The sequence below is a fragment of the Melanostigma gelatinosum genome (genome assembly GCF_949748355.1).
Source record: "Melanostigma gelatinosum genome assembly, chromosome: 6".
Lineage (NCBI taxonomy): Eukaryota > Metazoa > Chordata > Actinopteri > Perciformes > Zoarcidae > Melanostigma > Melanostigma gelatinosum.
In genome coordinates this window covers 11237949-11257648 of record NC_136639.1, presented here as the reverse complement: position 1 = coordinate 11257648, position 19700 = coordinate 11237949, and the positions used below count along the sequence as shown (strand labels likewise).

At 44.6% G+C, this 19700-nt stretch overlaps 1 protein-coding gene across 1 annotated transcript; it reads right to left on the bottom strand.

Moving 5' to 3' along the window:
• Positions 1-902: 902 nt before the first annotated feature.
• On the bottom strand, positions 903-18247 carry LOC306778061 (rapamycin-insensitive companion of mTOR-like). The gene is made up of 37 exons (XM_079269419.1): positions 18172-18247; positions 17996-18043; positions 16924-17021; positions 14761-14825; positions 14546-14677; positions 14312-14375; positions 13602-13728; positions 13290-13459; positions 12851-12918; positions 12495-12562; positions 12324-12406; positions 11328-11415; positions 10984-11074; positions 10811-10877; positions 10555-10635; positions 10282-10382; positions 9874-10039; positions 9358-9459; positions 9223-9269; positions 8977-9112; positions 8662-8861; positions 8421-8547; positions 8052-8216; positions 7740-7816; positions 7553-7631; positions 7324-7433; positions 7145-7232; positions 6921-7013; positions 6705-6811; positions 6103-6332; positions 4866-5952; positions 3882-4141; positions 3588-3794; positions 3316-3468; positions 2949-3072; positions 2714-2852; positions 903-2609 (listed from the first exon to the last, which is right to left on the bottom strand). The coding sequence occupies exons 1-37, from the start codon at positions 18218-18220 to the stop codon at positions 2529-2531; spliced, it is 5178 nt and encodes a 1725-aa protein (XP_079125545.1). The 5' UTR covers positions 18221-18247; the 3' UTR covers positions 903-2528.
• Positions 18248-19700: the final 1453 nt, after the last annotated feature.

Genomic DNA, 19700 nt, shown 5'->3' with positions numbered 1-19700 from the left:
AAACAAAGAGTCATGTGTTTGTCTCTGTATGGAAATCATTAACTTCACTATGCACCTCAATCAGAAATGGGACGGTGGGTCTGAAGTCAACAACAAACAGTTGCACAATATTTCTGAGCAATGCAAGAGTGGGCTATTGCAATGAGAGTCAACCTTCCTGTCACAATGTGGAGAAACTACACGCCTGTCTTCAAAAGCACTCCAGTTATTGTTCAATTGTGGAAGTATATGGGACAGGAAGTCGACGAATGTTTTTGAATTAGTAATCTTGTGTCTTTTGTATTGAATGTAATTTTCTGGTGTGTGAATACTTCACATTAAGCACTGTTAAGAGTGAATTCAGAGGAACACACTCCAGCTTCTCATATTATAGTTTCCAGTAAGGTGGCATTGCTGTAAAATGTGTAATCAGTGACAAAATATTAAATACGTTTAAACATTTGGCATCGGAAGTTATTTATGGTACTAAAAACAAGCCCCCATACAATAGACTCTTCTTAAAAATATGACAAGTCAATTGGCTGTGTAATTAAATAAATTATGCAGATGTGTTTTTATATGTACCACCTGTTAATGCCCTTCCAGCATTTAGCAAATGCTTTAAGCTAATTGAACAGACACTTAAATGCAATGATTTCTATATATAATTATTAATAGCAGATATATTTTCATTACATCTGCATTTTCTGTGAGGCAAAGGATTTGTCTGGTCACGAGAGCGTCGTGCTCTAAATGTCACCAGCGTTCACCGTCTCCTGATCCAACATACGTGTCACAGCTGATCTTTAATGTCTTGGCTGAAACTGTTTGTTTTTTTTAGTTGCCGTGCATGACTAAATTCAGATAGGACTTACAAATGAAGAATACAAATAAATGATTAAAGTGGCAAACGTTTTGGGTATTTCAAATTTTGTTTTATTAACAATGCATCCCTTTGATAGAATTGTACGTTTCTTTCGGTCATCAATGCCCCCCAGAAACATACCGCACACATTATGCAAGGGAAACCACAATTCAGGCAAAAAAATTAAAAAAAAAAGAATAAAAACTAAGTTTAAATTATAATACAGTCTTGAGGAAAAAATATAAATAACTTTTTTTCTTCTCTGGTTGAGCTCACTCTATGGTACAGACATATAATAAATAGATCGGATCTGACATTACTCAGCTGATCTATGAATCATCTCTCTATGAGTCCACTTGTGTAGCAGCATTATAGCAAAAACAAGCCAATGGAAACAGAGATCCCCGCTTCCCTGGAAACCTTTTACAAATCCTTTAGTCGTCGTCGTCATCTCCCCCCCCATCATCTCAGCCAATGACAGACAGTGATATTGCATTGTGGAAACAGATTCAGGGGGAATTATATTCCTACAATGTAATGGCATCATTTAATGGCAACCTACTTATTTATCTTTTTAAGTTTTACAAGCAAGAAACACGTTAAGGTGACATGACAACTTTGCCATGCTTGTTGCACATGCAGCGGAAGTGAAGCACAGAGGTAAGAAGGGACAGAGTTGGGGTAGCTGCTGGGCTTATTCAGGTTTTGCAGAGTTTGGTACTAAATCTGTAATGAATCATTCTACAGACAACTTGTACAACTGAGCATCTTTCCATAAGATCAACCCACCATCTGAGAAGCTTACCAGTAATGCAATGGCTGAAGAAAAACATTAAAAGGTCCTCGGCAAGTAAAGGATGGCATAAACTAGCTTGGAATTACATGCTGTTCTCCTCACGTACTGTGTTGGGGTGGCATATATAGTGCTTTAGAAAATACAATACTGGTGATGTTTGATTGTCTGAGATATAAGAAATAGAAAAGTAATTGGCTGTCTGTGCGGACGAGAGGCTACAGGTTGTAGGAAGTGTTTAGGCAAGAGAAGCAAAAGCACACATCTGGCTAGAACAGATCACAAGTCGGGGTGGGATATGAACCAGAGGCTCCGGATACGTTTTAAAAACAGCAGGACCCCTTCTGTAGTGTGTTGTTTCATAAGGAAAAAAGAACGCGGGGGTCCGAGGAATCACTGGGTCGACACAACAACATGCCTTATTCATTTCATTACAGAAAAACACACACACCACCTCTGGAAAGAGATCAAATGTTGATAGATTCTTTTCTTTTTCTTCTTTTAAACACATGAGTCTTTGTGTTAATGATCCCGCTTGTCCTTTAGCATTATGTTGATGTATTATTGAGTGTTGCTTAAGATTGCCAACCAATCTGAAAACAGTATTTGGTTAAACTGCTCCCCCTTTTTCCTGTTAAAAAAAGTCTTAAACAGCATTAGGCGTGTCGGGTTAAATTTTGTTAACAGATATCGACATCCTCCGTTTCCAACAAAGGCGAGCAATGACCACCTCCTCCTCTTCCTCGGCTATGGTTCTCTGTTTTGAGCAACAGAAACATGCCAGACGCCTCCCCAACCTTATAACTTATATACTAATCGGTCGTTTGTTTTCTTCCATGTATGGAGGGTGGCAGGTCCGAGGCTGTGCAGGGAACACAAGGGAGAGGATGATCAGGATTCTGCAGGAGGGTCACCATCTTCTTCAACAGGTTTTGGTAGCTTCGTCAGGATTGCCTCTGCTTCCTCATACATCTGAAAAAAAAAAAAAAAGGAAATGGGAATATAATACATGGGATGGCAAATACAAAGATGTAGAGTCTGAGAAAACGCAGAAGAACTGGGGTATAATGTCTTACAGGCATGAATTGCACGTCCTGGAAGAGTTCCTGTATGAAACGTCTCGACGTCAGGCGAAACATACAGTGGGCTAAGAGGTGGGAAACCTCGGAGTACAAGCAGATGTCGTCAAACGCATTGGGAAACTTCTCCTTTATGCTGCAGGAAAGAATAAGTTAAAAAACAACTTATATTGTTCTGCAATTGAACATGAATCTCAAATAATGTACAGAGAATAAAGAGGGGGAGCTTTACGTCAGTAGTCCTGTTTCGTGGCCTTTGGTTCCTACAGAGGAGCTGAGGTTGATGATGAGGCGGAGCACCTCCTTCCTCAGCAAGACCCGGGAGGCGGGGCCGTCTTCTGATATCGCCTTGCTGCCTACAAACATTCAATATTCACCACAATGAATACAATATAAAGCAATGCCACGCAGAAAATCCTTTTCTGGTTTATTTTGTTATGGAACTAATTATATATTGATAGAATCAAAACACACACTACAACTGCTTCACTGACCCGACAAAGGAACAAAAATTAATTTTACAAATGAGACATGTTTTTTGTTGTTGTGTAAAACATGGACCTCACACCCCAGCAGGTTGTAGTTACTCGTGTTCTTACCTATAACAATATCATTAGGCGTGGGCGTGCTACAGATTGAGCCCTGTGACACAGCAGCGTCGCTGCAGCCCGACACCCCGGAGAACTTGGACTGAGGCATCGCCTCCAGACGATGGCCGCTCTGCCCTCCCCATGATGGGAAGTCGACAAAGTCTGACACAAAAAAAAGAAAACAACACAAAACATAATTTGTTATATTCTGCACAGAGTTGAAAGAATGACTGTGTGTGTGTGTGTGCGTGTGTGTGTGTGTGTGTGTGTGTCTCTCTCACCCGTCCGAGGGTGTGTGCTGTTGATCTGTGGCTGTTTGGGGTATCCGAGTACGCTGGCTCCTACACAGTAGAGGCAGTTTTCTTCAGTGTGTTCCTGCAGCCCCGTCTCCTCTGAACCCACCGTGTGGTTCTGGGTATCACCTCGGCACACAATCAGCTCAGTGATACTAAACTGTTGCTTCAGTGATGGTAGAGCAGGGCGATCACCTACAGAGGGGGAAAACCAGGCTGAGCACAAACACAACCATCTGTTTTAATTAAAACGTTTAAAATCAGGCATAAAGTTGAACTCACCGTCTCCATCGCCAAAGATGAAGCGTTTCCGCTCTTCCGACGGCGGGCTGACCCTCTGCTGAAAGTAAGCCGATTCTCTGATGTGGAACATGTCGTTGATGTCCATGGGCAGCGCTAGGCCAACATAGTCGTCATTACACCCGTAGGTGGCGCTAGAAACCATGGAGCGCACTGAGGAGCAGCGGTGCAGAGTGCTTTGGTTGATGGGACTTAGTAGATCCTCTTTATCCAGAGAGGCAAAGCTAAGAGCCTTCAGAAACCTAGGGAGGGCAAGAGGAGAGGTACGTGAGAGGATCCGGGGGGAGAGACTGCGACAGAAAAAGGATCATGAGGAATAAGTGAAAAAAAGTGTTGGATAAAAAGCAGAGACACAGACTTAGTGAACAGAAAGTTAGAAGGACGTTGGGATCACGACGGGTTCTGAAGCCTGAACCACTGCAGCAAGCTACCAGGCAATGCAATGTCAAGTACCTAGAGGCACAGCTTTAAATACACTAAAGCAAGGATTAGAAAGTTAAAGCTACACATGAAAAATACCTGGAGGGAACAACCAGCTACTGAGCGTCTACACGTGGCTTATTCACACTACAGGACTGCAGGAGTCAAAGCAATGGGAACACAACTGCAGGCATAGAGCTAGAGCGAGGACGTCTTTGTCTGGATCTGTGCTAGAAGCTACATCTCTACTGAGGAGGACACTGGGTCGGTCCACCCACCGCGGTGCAAGTGTTCTGGACAGCCTGCGGTACGGATTTAAGATGCTGGGGTCTGGACAAGTACCCCTCCTGTCTGATATCCTGACAGACACAGAAGGTGCACAAGAAACACACTCACACCTGTTATTGCCAAGGAAGTCAGAAGTCTACGAGACAGAAGTCTCTAAAACGACTTAATTCACATCTTTTCATTCATGTGACGACAAACATATTCAAAAACAAAATAATACAGATGCTTTATGTCATATTGTAGCGATGGCTGACTTACCTGCGAGGCGTTAATCTGGAGTCCAGGCTGCCGGTCTTCATAGTGATGGTGTCGGTGAACAGCACGTCTTTGGCTGGCGAAGCCAAAGCGTCGCTGTGAGACAGAGACGGGTGTATCCTCTGCTGCTGCAGCCTCTTCAGCGTAGCGTAGCCCAGCGCGTCCCGTGGGCTGGTGTACATGAAGCTGCAGTCCGCCAGGCTCTTGATGGTGGTCACTGAAGGAGACTTGAGGGACTGAGCTCGTCGGGGGAGAGTGTGCGAGGAGCCGGGCGGTACCAGAGAGACAGTTGAGGACTTGGACATGTGGTTGGTCTGAGCCTGGGGGGTGAGAGAAGAGAGCGTTTTGACAGTCTTGGCTGACACCACTGTGTTGAGGCTCACGCAGTCGGAGGAGTCTGGTTCGGGTTCTGGATTCTCGGGGTTTCCCACCGTCTCCCTGGAGGGACTGGAGCTCATGGAGCTGATGCCGCTGGTTGTGGTGTCCGTGTTAAAGCTCTGGCTGCGGCTTTTAAACTGAGTACCTCCGCCTCCTCCCACATTGCCTCCGCTAGACGAGGAGCCCCCATCTCCTGCCAGACGCTCTCGGCTGCTCTGCTCCCTCTCCCCGCTGGGGTGCTCCACGGCCCCGTGCCCTCCTAGACCACTTAGTCCAAGGCCTGAGCCTCCTCCCCTGGCCAGCCTGCCCTCCACAAGCTGCTCCTCGGAGCCCCCCCTGATCCCAACAAAGGATGTCTCCAGGCTGACTGTGGGACTCGTCGGCATTCCTCTGCCATTAAACACGGTGGTGAAGACGTCCCCCTGGTTTGGGCTGTAGACGGAGGGCTCCGTCACTGTCCTGTTCCGCCTCATACTCCCCGTCTTGAGTTCAGTAGGTGTGCGAGAGCCTGCTGGGGTCTTGGGGTCGCTGGTGGAGCGCAGCTTCTTGCTGGGGAGGGACAGGGAGTTGAGGAAGCGAGTGCGAACGAAGCGCGTGGAGGCCAGGATGGTGAAGGGGCTGCGGTCCTTGACTGGTTTGGAGTGGAGATAGAAATTGGGCTCGTCTGACTGGTCCAGAAAATCACACTTGTCATCGTCCAGGATGTACATGTCTGAGAGCACAAGGAGTGAATTAAGAATACAATAGCAGCATAAGAACGTCTATCATAATTCCCAGAGTACCTCAAATGCACCTGATTACTATGATAGTGTCCGTCTACAAACAGTGGCACTAAAGCACAGACAAAGTAACTCCTACGCACTTGGTTGAGACTCGCTCTCGCTGTTGTGGCGCGAGCTGGTGGATTCAGAGTTCAGACTGAGCGTGCTCGGTACTGAGGAGAGTTCAGAGGTCAGCTGTGCGTCGACCTCTTCTGGAGTGACAGGCCACAGCGTCCTGCGACTGTGTCTGACTGAATCCCAACCATACTGCTTCAGCACCTCACAACCCTGCCGGGTCTTGGAGATGACACCCAGCACATAAACACACGTCCTGTGGATGAGAGAGAGGACAGTTAGGAAACACACTAAATGTACAATTGAGTTCCGTTGACCCATTACATATTCCCAGAAATATGTCATTGCTTGATTTTGTTTTGTGCTGTAGATGTTTCGCGACTAAGATGTTTTATATGACTAAGGGCAGCTGGAGTCAAGATCCTCATTTCACAATAGTTTTGGCAGACTGAGAGACCAGAGTATTTAAAAAAAATAGAAATTTCAAAAATCAAAAAATGCAGATATATTTTTAAATGCCTCAATGCCTTTGGGGGCTTTCATAAGCAGCTCGTTTCTATTTTTTGCATTTGACTCTAGACAGTTTATATATAGATATTTTGAGTTTACTGTGAAATGATCAGCCTACCCTCGTACTGACAGCACGTCACAGTGCTGAGCCAATGTGAGGATGTCAGGAATGACATTCTCCTCCTGCAGGAGATTCAGTCCCCAGTTTGAAGAGCCAATGTTGCCCTGCATGGGAAAAAAACCCCAAATGAACCAGAGCCATCTCTTTGTAGCTATTACTGTTATCAGGACAGAGTAAGTGAGGTGCCATAAATTGATAGCAGGTGATGCTGACCAGGGCCCAGAGAGCAGCCTTCAGCTGTTTGATGCCTTCCCAGGTGTCCAGCATCGGGGAGCGAACCGTGTAGCTGAGGTCAGGAACCACACTCTGGAGACAGGCAGGGAAAAAGACGGCCGTTAGGAAGAAAGGCCGCTAAATCTGCAGAACCCACCGCTCCCCAGACAGCGAATGTAGAAAATGAAAGATTTGAAAGCCAACAAATAGCCTGAAGCAGTTACCTGAGCCTCCAATAGATGACATCCTGTCTTATCGTGGACCAGCTGACCATACAAGTGCACGGGGAGATAGACATTTGGTCTTTGTAACCTGGAGACGACACAAGCAGAGAAATTAGACACGCACTCTACAGCGTATCCTGTGACCCGTCGCCAGGTGATGACACACTCCAGCTTCTCACCTTTGGTTGCTGCGTCGGACGTAGTTGTCTCCGTCGACAGGTTTGCGGTAGGTTGTTAGTGCTTCGTTAAGCTGCTCCTCTATCAGGTCCACGTACTTAAGGTTGTATTCCTGCAATCAAAAAGTAAAACAAAAACCTCTATTGAAGTGTAGTCTTAGTATAATATAGCAGCCAAATCGAATTAAATGTGACTTTCTTTTTGTGCTGTATGCCAATGTCCTGATAATACCTTCTGCCATTTGTCCAGCTGTTTGCTGACGTAACCTCTCTCATTGAGGTAGGAGAAACCTTTGGGAATGGACAGGAACCTAAACAGCAGAAACAGTGTATTCAAGAAGGCTTTTGTACGACATACAAGGACTGAAATGATTTACTCTCAGCTACTTCTGATAAGCAGCGCTGCTGTAAACACCCACCTGAGGAGCAGCAGGAGACCCTTGTCTCCCAGGTGGGACAGAGCTGGTTTCAGTTGGATTAGAGCATGGAGGTTGGCCTGTGAAGCAGCACGACATACCGAGTTAGACAACAGGAAGGGTGGACACACGGCCACTGTGAGACAAACACCATCCACTCAAACTATTTGCATTTCAACACATTCAAACTAATAATAACCATGAACACTTTTCAAGTAAAAGTTTGTGATCTTTTTTACTGCTCAATAGAGGGAGTAATGCATCCTAATCTGACAAACTGTACTGACAGTACTCAACAGTACTTCAGGCAGTCACCTTGTCCTCGCAGGCCTCGTCCAGTATGTCCAGGGCCTCCATGGACACAGCCTTGCTGTGGTCGTGAAGCTGTGTGACCAGCAGCTCCATGCCCCAGCTGCTGAAGAACTCCACGTTCGCACGCAGCAGCACACGGAGGTGTTTGGTGGCATACAACCTGCACGCCTGAGCCATTGTGGGAGAAAGAGGGGACATCAGGATGCAGATCTTGTGGGTGGAACAATGCAGCAACGAGTGCATCATTTTGTATCCAACAACTCTATAATTTTCACAATCTGGGGTGATTGAATACTTGAACATGTCCTGCTTTGGACGTATTTATTTGTTGTGGTTGTATGCAACGCCCTCTTGTTGGTGTGGCTTTCTTACATCAGTAGCAGCAGTGAGGATCTTGGAGAGGATCACTCTGGCCAGACCGTCTCTGCTGTAGTCCAGTGTGGATACAGCGAGTTTCAGCACAGCATCCTGGTTCTTCACACAGCACAGATTCAGCAGGCTGCAAAAAACAGAAAAACAACGGAGTTGTCGGCAGAACCTCAATAGAATTCGTCAATTTCTCGAACAACCATTTCTGAAATCCTCACGTTCTGCAGCATGTCTGTACACTTACCACTGAAACAGGCCACATTTCTCCAGCAGTTTGACTCCCTGCGGGTGTGCAGAGAGTGTCCCCAGGAAGAGGAAGTAGTGTTGGCTGAGTGTGGTGAGCAGACCGTTACTCTGCAGACAGCGCTCAGGCTTCAGCCCTGAGGACGAGGACAGCCATGACACCATGTCCCTCACCACGTCCTCCAGGTAACCCTGGCCATCCTGGTGACAGCGGGAGGAAGAAGACAGAAAGGGTCGACAGGAGAGCCAGGTTACAGAAAGACAAAAGGTGAAACAGGTTTGCGTGTTTTTCTGTGTACTTGCACACTTCTCTAACCTCGTCTGACTCCATGAGGAACTCGATAAATTGACAGCCAACCACAGTGAGTTGTCTGGCCTTTGGGTGATCCAACGCCAGCCCTGCGTACAATTTACTACTGGGCTTATAAAAGTACAGCAGCCTTCGCACAAACCTGCATCACACAAAAAAAACAAAAAAGGTATTTAAAATAAGAGGTCAGGAAAATGACATCAAAGTATTTTAAATGCTGCACTGGGTTTTGATGATATGAAGGAGTCTTACTTGTGCATATGTTCATCTTTGTTGTTCCTGAGGTTTACATGTGGCCACTAGTGGAGAAAAAAAACACAACTACTAAACATTGAAGAGGAAAAAAAATACACAACAGTCTGTGGTGCTCCATGGCATCATCCTCACCTTAAGGATGGTGGCAATGAGCAACCAGTTCCACTCCAGGTTCTGCTTGTGGTTGAGAATGTGACTGTCTCTAAGGTTCATCATCAGCGCTTCCTCTGTGTCCTGAACACAAACACAGAAAACAGGGATTTGATCAGTAAAAAAGGGAATAAAAAGCTGTAAAGATATTAAGAAGCACGAATAATAATGCAGCTCTGATAGCTTTGCACTATTTGTATTCATTTCTTTAAAACATCTGCTTTATATTGTGCCAAACAGCATGTTTAGAACAAACGCTGACAACCTGTAAATAAGACAAGAGAAGCGAGGTATTTATGTTTTAATCTGTGATGGAAGCTGGCTTCTTCTCACTTTTCAGTGTTTGTGCCAAGCTAAACTAAACACAACCCAGACCTTCGTACTGAAGATACATTAGATGGAAAATAAGCATGTTTCCCAAATGTGTTCTTTTAAACTACTTCAACATGCTGCTGAGACGCAGAGGGTAGAATCTGGGAAAAGCATGTTCATGTTTACCTTAATGGCATAGATGTCCCTGTGGACACGCGAGTGGGACTCTCTGCGGTTATGGGAAGACACAGACTTGCGGATGATGTGGTCCAGGTAAAGACTGTGTGGTTTCAACCCTTTCTTCTTCTTCTCATGGAAACACTTGAGATTGTTGACTGCTGCGCTTGCCCGACTGTAACAATAACATACACGGGGGAATGTTTGGATTTTTCAGAAGTTAGGTTGAAAAATGTTAACAGACGTTATGGTCATAGTTCACTTCTGTACTGCGTTCACTGTTACAAGAGCCATTCTGTTTACCTTCATGAGAGAGGAAGTTCAGAGACAAATATGTACTGCAGTTCTCGTAAATAGATTGGGGAGGACTGAAAATAATACAGACAGATGCACACATGCAATTCTGAGTGTACTTACAGTCGTTTCTGCTGTGCGATATCAAAGGAGGCTGCCATGTTGATGAGGGTGGGAAGGCAGTGCAGGTGGTGACTGTGAGAATGGGGAAGGATGGTGTTTGCCTAAACAAGAGAAGGGCAGGTGGGGGAAAAAGAGGGGATGCATTTCATATAAGAATCACAATACCTCAGGCGTAGCAGTGACAGACAAGCACAAGCTGTAGTTTGTTCTCTAGATTTCATTGTGGCAAACAACATAAAAGTGTTCGAGACGCATTTTGCATTTTAATATCACCATGTGTAGAAGTTCTCCCAAGAGGATAGTGGCTCTTATAGCGAGCTGATCATCGCTGCTGGTCACAACTTCAACAATACCCTATGGTGATGACAGAGAGAGGATATAGTTTAAGAGCAACATGGTGTGAAACTGTAACACAATACAATCAGAGAGGCCATGATGTGCGATACCCCTAAAAAACATTCAAGCTGAATATTTGATACATCAGCCCTACGGTGCAACGGTCTAAAGAAGACACACTGCGTCAGCTCACCTCTAACAGCCCGCTGGAGATGAAGGCAGAAAGAACAAATGCCAGGTAGTTGTCCATCAGATCAGGCCTAATGACGCAAACAGGAAAAGAATAACTCCGTGGCTCATATAAACACTGAAGTAGCCGTTTTGTCATATTATTTGCAACTTCTATTCTCTCATATCATCTCCCACCTAGAGCGGGCTCGATGGGGCAGGATGACTTTGGCCTCAGCAGCAAGAAACCCATCAGAGAGTCTCCAGCTGTCCTGGAACCTGGCGGGGTCTGAGGAAGACCAGAGCAAAGATGAGCTTACTCTGTGTGCCTAAAGCATGGACTTATTTGGGTTGAAATAGTACCAACGCATTTTAGAATAACACTTTGCAGTATGCTTTCTGTCATGATCAAGGCCACAAAGTCAAACTGCAGTTCCATATAAATAAAGTACTGCAAGTTAAAACACCCAAATTACTAGGAACAAGATGCTGGCAGGAAGTGTAAAAAAGAATTCTGAAGATCCAAAAGATGTTTCTCTCACCAACACTTAGAAGAGCTTCCGTGAAGTCTTGAGTTACGATGGGCACAGGGAGCCTGAATATCTCATAGAACACCTCCAGCAAGCCTTTCTGCAGGGAAACGACATGAGAGCAATCAGACACACAGTTGACTCGGCACAAACTACATCTGCGAGCGCTCAAAAGAGCACTTCTAATACCTCAATGTTGGGGCTGTGTCGTGCAATACTCAAATTACTAGAGAGCAGCCGTAATCTTTCCCTGAAGCCACGGGAAACACAGTCATAATGTAATATCGGTGCCACGGCTGCCTTCGAGTACACGTATGTATCTCACTCTGTGCTCTGATACTCCAACCAGACTCGACCCAGTTAAGTGATCCATGTTAAAAAAAACAACACAAGTGAATATGTTGTAATGGGTGTGGTGGAGGAGTTTAGGCTGTTGACCATATAAATTAGTGTGAACGTAACAGTAAAGCAGCAAAATGTAGAGAGTTGAGGCAAAATCTCTACAGGCAAATTACTGATCCATTGAGCCCTAGCTAAGCCCCCCCCCCCCCCCCCCCCCCCCCACTGCTACTCCGTCAAGCTATCAGCACTAACGCTGCTATGCGTTTATGGATATATCCAGGATGTCAAAGTGATGCAGCAGCAAAAAAGGTTAAAAAGATAAATATAGAAGCTAAAGCTACAGATCACAGTGTAAAAGTGAACCATCACATCAGCTGGCGAGGCAGAACAACACTGTTCCCGTTAAGCCGGGTAGGTCTTTATTCACTGTTACAACCATTGAAAAGCAAAAGCAAGTGTAGGCTTTTTTTTCAGGGTTTTTTCTGCCAGAGAGGGTTCATTTTAACCCAAACCAGGATCTTTCCTTAAACCTAATTAAGTTGGTTTGTTGCCTAAACTGAAGGAGATTTCTGGCAGATGAAAGTGAACGTCTCCAGGTCGGACCCTGATCTGTGATTGGCCAGTCTGTGTTCGAGGGGAAAGCATTTCAGTGTTTTAATAACTCACCCTAACTTCCATATTTGGTATGCAAAGTAAGCCAATTAAAGATTGGATTCCAGAATTTCCAGCCTTGCATAGGTTGATAATCCCTGAGAAAGAAAGAGACGAAAAGTAAAGTCAAGCAAAAGTCAATCTATTTACAAATAACTACATTTATTACTACATCCAAGTCCTCACCAGACCAGGAGCGAAAGGCTGCCACTATGGCCATTCTACTCGACAAGAAACGGGCCTCTCTGTCCTCCCTGTGAACAGGAAACCGCACACAAACACATTAAAAACACGACACCACAAAGGAAGGGTTCAAACTACACCACGTAAGAAAAACACTGAAGGACGTCAGGGAGAACCACAAAAAGGCCTTTTTATATAAAAGCTAATCTTCCAGAGTGATTTAAGAGATTATCGTGATTTAGCCTGCTTCACATCCTCGGGCAAGTCATGCTGAAGTCAAGCAGCCCTGATAACAAGGGTCACATCAGACGACCATCTTTTCGTTTCTAGTGTAACAGTGACATTCTTCACACACTCACTTGAGCTGTCCTTCGGCCGTGTCTGCGTTGTGACGGTAGTGAAAATCTGTGAAAGGCGCGAGGATTTGCTGGAGGGCCGAACACAGACAAGAGAGGAATGAGTGCCAAACACAACAGACTTCATTCGTTCTTGAACATTAAGGGGAAGCATTCCTAAAATACCCCCCACGAAACATCTTGCAGTGATTATGAAGCTGCCTCAGATCTCATATGACATCCGTGTGGATGGTATGAATGAGGTGATGAAATGCTTCTGTCCCAGGTGTCTGTTTACAGACCACGAGGCTTTAGAGAACTGCTGTAACTGATTACTGTAAGCTCCATGGGAAAGAGACGGGCAACCTGCGGCGGCTAATCCTGACCGGAATGACTCCCAGCACACTGGCTCATTTAGAAACAGCAGCTTCCCCAGAACTCATATATCTGTGTGTGTGTGTACCTCCAGTTCTACGTCAACACGCACGTACTGACGGGTGCGTGGGTGGTTGAGTAGATGGAGGATGGTGGTGATCAGAGCTTCGTTGATGCGACTCAGCTGACAGTCAATCACACTCTTCAGGATGGTGCTGAGGCCTCCACGTTTGGCCACCACCTCTGGGTTCTTCAGAGCTACACAGTCAGCGACAAAGAAATATTAGTGGCTTTTTCACGTTCCACTGACGTCGTGACTTCCCTCACAAAGTGTGTGCAGAATGAATGGTTCGTTTACATCGGCGTTGTGTGTTTCCGTCTCAAAGGGCCAGAAACTCACCTAGCTCACATACGATGGCGATGGCCGCGCGGACCATGCGGTCTCTCTCCTGTAGTCCATCGGTGCCCACGGCGATCAGAGAGTTTGCAACAGAGGAAGGGAACAGCATCGCATTGACGGTGATAATCTACAGAGGGAGGGAGAGGAGGACGATGAGAGTCATTAAACAAGTCCAAACAGAGGCACAAAAATAGCTTTTGCGTTGCCAGTTTTTCTAGGACTCTAGAAAATGAAGATACTTTTGCATTCTAAGAAAAAACAAATGTGATAAGAGAAATGTATTTCATAAGAGGCTATGTGTCATGGAATGAACAGGGGGGTTGTTTCACTGCCTGGATTGCCAATAGTCCTTTTCTGAAACCAGACCCTGACTCTGTGTGTGTGTGTGTGTGTGTGTGTGTGTGTGTGTGTGTGTGTGTGTGTGTGTGTGTGTGTGTGTGTGTGTGTGTGTGTGTGTGTGTGTGCGTGTGTGTGAGAGAACAGAGAGTTTACAGTAAACTACAGAAAGGGCTATAAATAACTGTGTCTGCAACCTTGTGCAAACTGTCCACACACTGACACTGCTGCTAAACACAATGATCTTTCTGGTGGCACTAAGGCTGAGCACTGGGGGCCTCTTTCTTTAGCATTACACCAGTGACTGAATCAATTGGTGAAAGGCAATGAAGGTATGGAATAAAGAATAAAAACATAAATACATATGAGCTTACCTTTCGGACTAATCTCAGAGCCTGAGTCCTCTCCCCCTCATTGCTCTGCTGGATGTCAATACATCTAAACAAGCACACAGGCTTAATTAGTCATGACTTTCTTATTACTACAGCCAGCAAGCAGGAGAAAAACATGTGTGACTGAAGGACAACATGTCAAAGGACCTGGAGGGAAAAAAAAAAAGGATTATTATTTGAAGCAAAGAATGAAATGTTTCCAGAGCAGGATCTCACCTTGCTATCAAATAGTCCACCTGTAGTCTGAGGACCTTCTGCAGCACGGTGGTGTCTCTAATGAGGTAGCGGAGCGCCCGCAACCCTGCAGCACGCACTTCCTTAGCCTCATTCAGCAGAGCTAGTCGCAGACTAGAGGTTCAAAATCAAACACTTAGACGAGCATGTCGATAAAAAAGTACTTGGTGTACAATTAGTGACTACTGGTCACCTACCAAATGATGATTTCTTCGTATGTAAACCCGAAGTTTTCCTCACGGTGGCTAATGCTGCATAGCAGCTGTAACACAGAGACAGAACAAAACATACATTAGTTGATTCATACAAGGAATGCATTGACACGGCTTTGGTCAAAGATATTGTGGTAGCACTACAGCCACTCAAGGTGTTTATAAGAGAGTTCAACAACTCTAAAATGACACCATCTTTCAGCTGCAAAGCTCAATGTTTTACAATGTTTGAGTCAAAAAAAGCATCAAACTAACAGACAATCTAATCTAACAAACAGTACAACACTATCCTGCCGAGTTCTGCAGGGGCCATGCCGGTGTGTTTGTTATATTTTTCCACTTGTCTGTTAAGTGCAGACTCGTTTGGAGTAGGTATTGTTTTGCTTTCACTGGTGGTAGATGGAGGTTATTATCACAAAAGCGTTGGGGCAACACGTTCACGGGTCCAGTAGTGAGAGTCAGCTTGTTGTTTATGAGTGCACTTGCACTGTATCTGAAAATAGACAGCGATAACAGAAAGTAAGAAATAGGTTATGTTGTATTATTCTGCCTGTAGCCTATTAGTTCCTGCTTTCTGTACCCTATGAGGCTTAGCAATGGAAAACAGAAACTGCCACTTTTAGAATGTTCCTCACCACAACTCCTCCGTCATGAACGGAGCCCACACACAGCTCGTGTAAACAAGATTCAAATTCCGTGCACACAAAAGCCGTTCATTTCAAAAACAATAAGCCTTCAGCGACAGTCAGTGTCAACCAGCAGACCGAAGCTAACGGCACAGTCTGAAACTCATATGCGCAAAGCAATGCGCTCCTTCGGCAAATGATGCTGCCACCTTTTTTTTTTTTTAATCTGCACCCTGAGGCACCTTAGCTCTCCCAACAAGTCAGCGCTACTCCATCACAGTAGTTCAGTCCACCCTCGCTTGTCCTGATGCAGCAGCAGAGGGGCCAATGGGTGACTTGAACAGGTAATTTTAGCACATCTTCTTCCTTAAAGCAGACCGTAAACCTCATCTCTCCTTTGTCATAAAGCACAGAGGAAAGTAGGAGGAGAGACGGAGAACGATGGGTCGGCTGATGAGAGGCATGGTGAGTAGGGGGTTGTTCTAAACCAGCTGTGATGTCAGAGCTCAAGCAGGGAGGAGGGGAGAGGTTGGGGAGAGGGGCATGTGACACTCTCTGGGGGGGGGGGGGGGAGGGGGTTAGGTCACCCTTGCAGTCCTGGAACCCTTATAAGGAATCAGAGGCATGAGGCACTCACACACACACACACACGTCATGGCTATTACCCTCCTGTCAGTTGTAAACAAGAGAGTTAGGCCCACACTCAGCCTTTATCCTGCTACAGTGGCAGCTGCAGTTTTCTGGAGGCCAGCACTTATTGGCTGCACAGCTTCCAACGAATGGTCAAAATATGTCCACCTTGTCTGCCTTGGTTAAAAGCGGCAGGTCGCTCAGCTGAAATCAGCAACGTCTGGGCAGGAACTGAGGATGGAGTAAATGGCTTCGATGCCTCCTACTGTCCATGATCACTTGTTTTATATTTCAGTTCACCTGCGCACACACACACGATGCTTTCATTGACTTGTGATAAATTTGGATACACACCGCACCATATGTACCGGGGAATCTTTGCTTTTACCATCACCACTGCAGTGCAAAACTAAGACAGGACTGACCGTTTATCATCCGTGCACAAAGCGCTCACATTGAAACCGACCGATTGGGGAAAAACAGACGTTTTAGAAATGAGAGCTTGTGAGGTTCATAAGAACGTTAAGATTAGAAATCCCAAGTTTCAAAGTCAAAGTGTTGCTTGTGACGCACATAAAGTCAGAGAGCTTTCCCATCCCTAGAGCTCCGGTTACACTCACTGTCAGCGTCACAGTGACAGGCACAGCTAGGCCTGCTGGCAGCAACACCCAAGAGGAGAGGATCAAGGAGAGGTTAGTGGTGACACTACAGAGGAGGGGGGAGCACTGCTAGTCTTCACAGATGTGAGAACAGAGAGTCCATCTTCTTGAAAAAGCTGCGTGTTTGTATCCACAGCTTCAACGGGGTGTTGGTTTTGGTAGATAACTCATTCTCAGTGTTGTCAACTTCTGCCCAGAGTAACAAATAAAACAGCATAACTTGACAACATTACCTTTATGAAGTTATTCAGGTGGCCCAATTTTCGCATGTTACTGACTCCATGTGGTTTGGCCACATTTTGAAGGATTTCATGGAAATTTTCTGATGGTTCTGCCGGAGAAAGAAAAAGGAAATACAATGTAACTAAGACAAGCATTTAGCCATAATATTGGTTGATGAACCGTAACTAACATGTTTTCATTTATTGATAAGAGAAAATTACTAAACCGAACACTCTGTGATATTAGATTTGAAGAAATTAAACAAGCATTGAAAGGGATTTTAAACCAATAAGAGGTAACCAAATGTGCATTTGATGTCAGGGCAGTGATGTGAAATCTATCACGATGGGATCGTACAAAAACTCTTGTGACAAACCACCATAATGTTTTACACACAAATGAGCTGAGCTGAAATGAAACATTGAGGTCGACCAACATCCTTCACACAGTTATGTTTCAAACCCATGATGAAACATCTCACAGATTGAGCCCATCCGTATTGGCCTAAACTTCTTTTTTTGGTGTTGCATTTATCTGCAATTTCGGGTGCAAAATATCCTCTGGTTTACACGGTTACATCATAAAAACTAGCCGGTGTCTGGGTTCTACAGACCGCTGCTCCATGTAAACAAACTGCTGTATGTACTTGCTGCTGTAGAAGTCACTCTGACCAAAAAAAAAAAAAAAAACACCCTGCGCTGTCTAAATGCGACTCATCTCACAGCCTTGTAACCCACTTTATCACACAGCCAGCAGATGAACGACGCATGACTACAGCACGTATTGGCTAAATAGCAGGCTACTCACGCCAATCAAAACAACAAAGCGTCGTCATGGCTGGTTAGCCTTTGCAAGCTAGCTAACGCTAAATCAGCTAGTTAGTTAGCCCGCTGCCTGTGATGATACCGCATTGTTATTACACGAAACAGAAAGAGAAAACCGAGGAAATGACCACAGCAGCGACAGGACAACTGCACAGACTAACTGCATTTTCACGTAATAGGGCTAGTGTTTGCAGAGGAGCCCCTCATCCATTTTGAGCAATAATCTCTTTGAGGGTGATGTGATGAAGCTTCACGTTACCTCTGGTAAGATCCAGCGGTACGTTCTCCTCTCCGCTGTCATTCCGACCTGTAAAAAAACACACACACCGGGGACACGGTGAGGGCTCACACCGGGGTCATCACGTGCGCGATAACGTGTATTTTTGTAATATGCCATGATTACAGACACCACCGTGTCGAGTTGTTCATGCTCACCTCGCATCCGAAGACTCCGGATAGGACGGCCACGGAAGCTGGCCGCCATGTTTCCAGGAACATACACAACACCGGAAACTTCGCGGCTTCGCGCGAGACAAGAAAACAGACAACGGGGGGGGGGGGGGGGGGATGTCGCGAGCAGAAAGCAAGCAGACTTCCCAGATCTGAGATCAGGTGGATCCTGCTCAATTCCCCTCTAAATCAGTCTAGATCAGATGATCTAGACTGATTTATGGTCAGTGAAGAAGACGCGAGCAGCTTGACACCGGATAGTTGTACATTGTAATTTCAAATTGAGTCAAAATGAACTTCACCCAATCATGAATGTGTGCATATTTATTTTTGTATGCATTACCAATGAATAAACCATGATGAAATTATTTTTTACATATTTGTAAAAGCAGGTCAGACTCTTTAGAAGCTCAGCGCCACCAAACTGAATAATATAAAGTGAAAGTAACAAAAGGGTTACTTTGCATCATTATAATGACCAATATCACGTATAAATCATAACTCCATTAATACATGCATTATATATGTAGAGAATCTTTATTAACTATGTTCACTCTTCAAGAAAATGCACAGTGATTTGAAACATGAATGACAGTCACTAGATTCAACAACAATGTACAAACATTGCAAATGGCATTAAAATGATCCAGGGTTCTGATCCATGCCCTTTACATTGTCACAGTCATTACTGTAGACAATTTCATAGATACAGTCTGTAGAAAAACGAAAACATTTGAAGTAGGTTAATCTTTTTTTCTTTTTAATCTTTGTTTACAATGAATCCCAATGAATATTTGTTCTGCAGGGGAGGAAGATGTATGCCGATCCTTTACATTATCACAATGTAAAATGTACTCCATTCAAGTAAAAGTAAAAACACTGTATTCAAGTTGTGTAAAAGTACAGAATAGTTATCAGTTGACTGACTTAAAAATGCTTAAATGAACGTTTTTTTGTTGTTGGAAAATCTGAGTTACAATATGTTAATGCATATTAACAAGTAATAAATCAAATGCAGTGGAATAAAAATAACAATATCATCCCCCCCCTCTCTCAAAATTCCACTCAAGTACTTGAGTTGCCTAATTTTCCACCTCAGACCGCTGGTCTATTGATATTATATTTTGAGTAACTCAAACATACCTTCTTTGACAGTAACATAATCAATGTCCTCATAATCAACATCATCGTAAACATCATCTGTGGGCACAAAGACAATTCATGTTTCGTATGTTATATTGCCATGTCCTCCATAGTGCCAAACACATAAGAATAAATGTGGACACATTCACCTCCATCTGTGTTTGGTTGTGGCAGCGGAAAAACTCTGATGGGAAAAGAGACAAATCATTATGAAGATGCTGTGTGATGCGGTTGAATCAGAACTGAGGGTTGTAAATCTAAAAGTTTAAAATAAAGTGTACGGACAGAATACCATAAAAACATGCAAAAAGGATTGTCCTGGCGTAAAATGTACACTTATCTGACTCAGTCTCAACAAAAAGTGTACATTA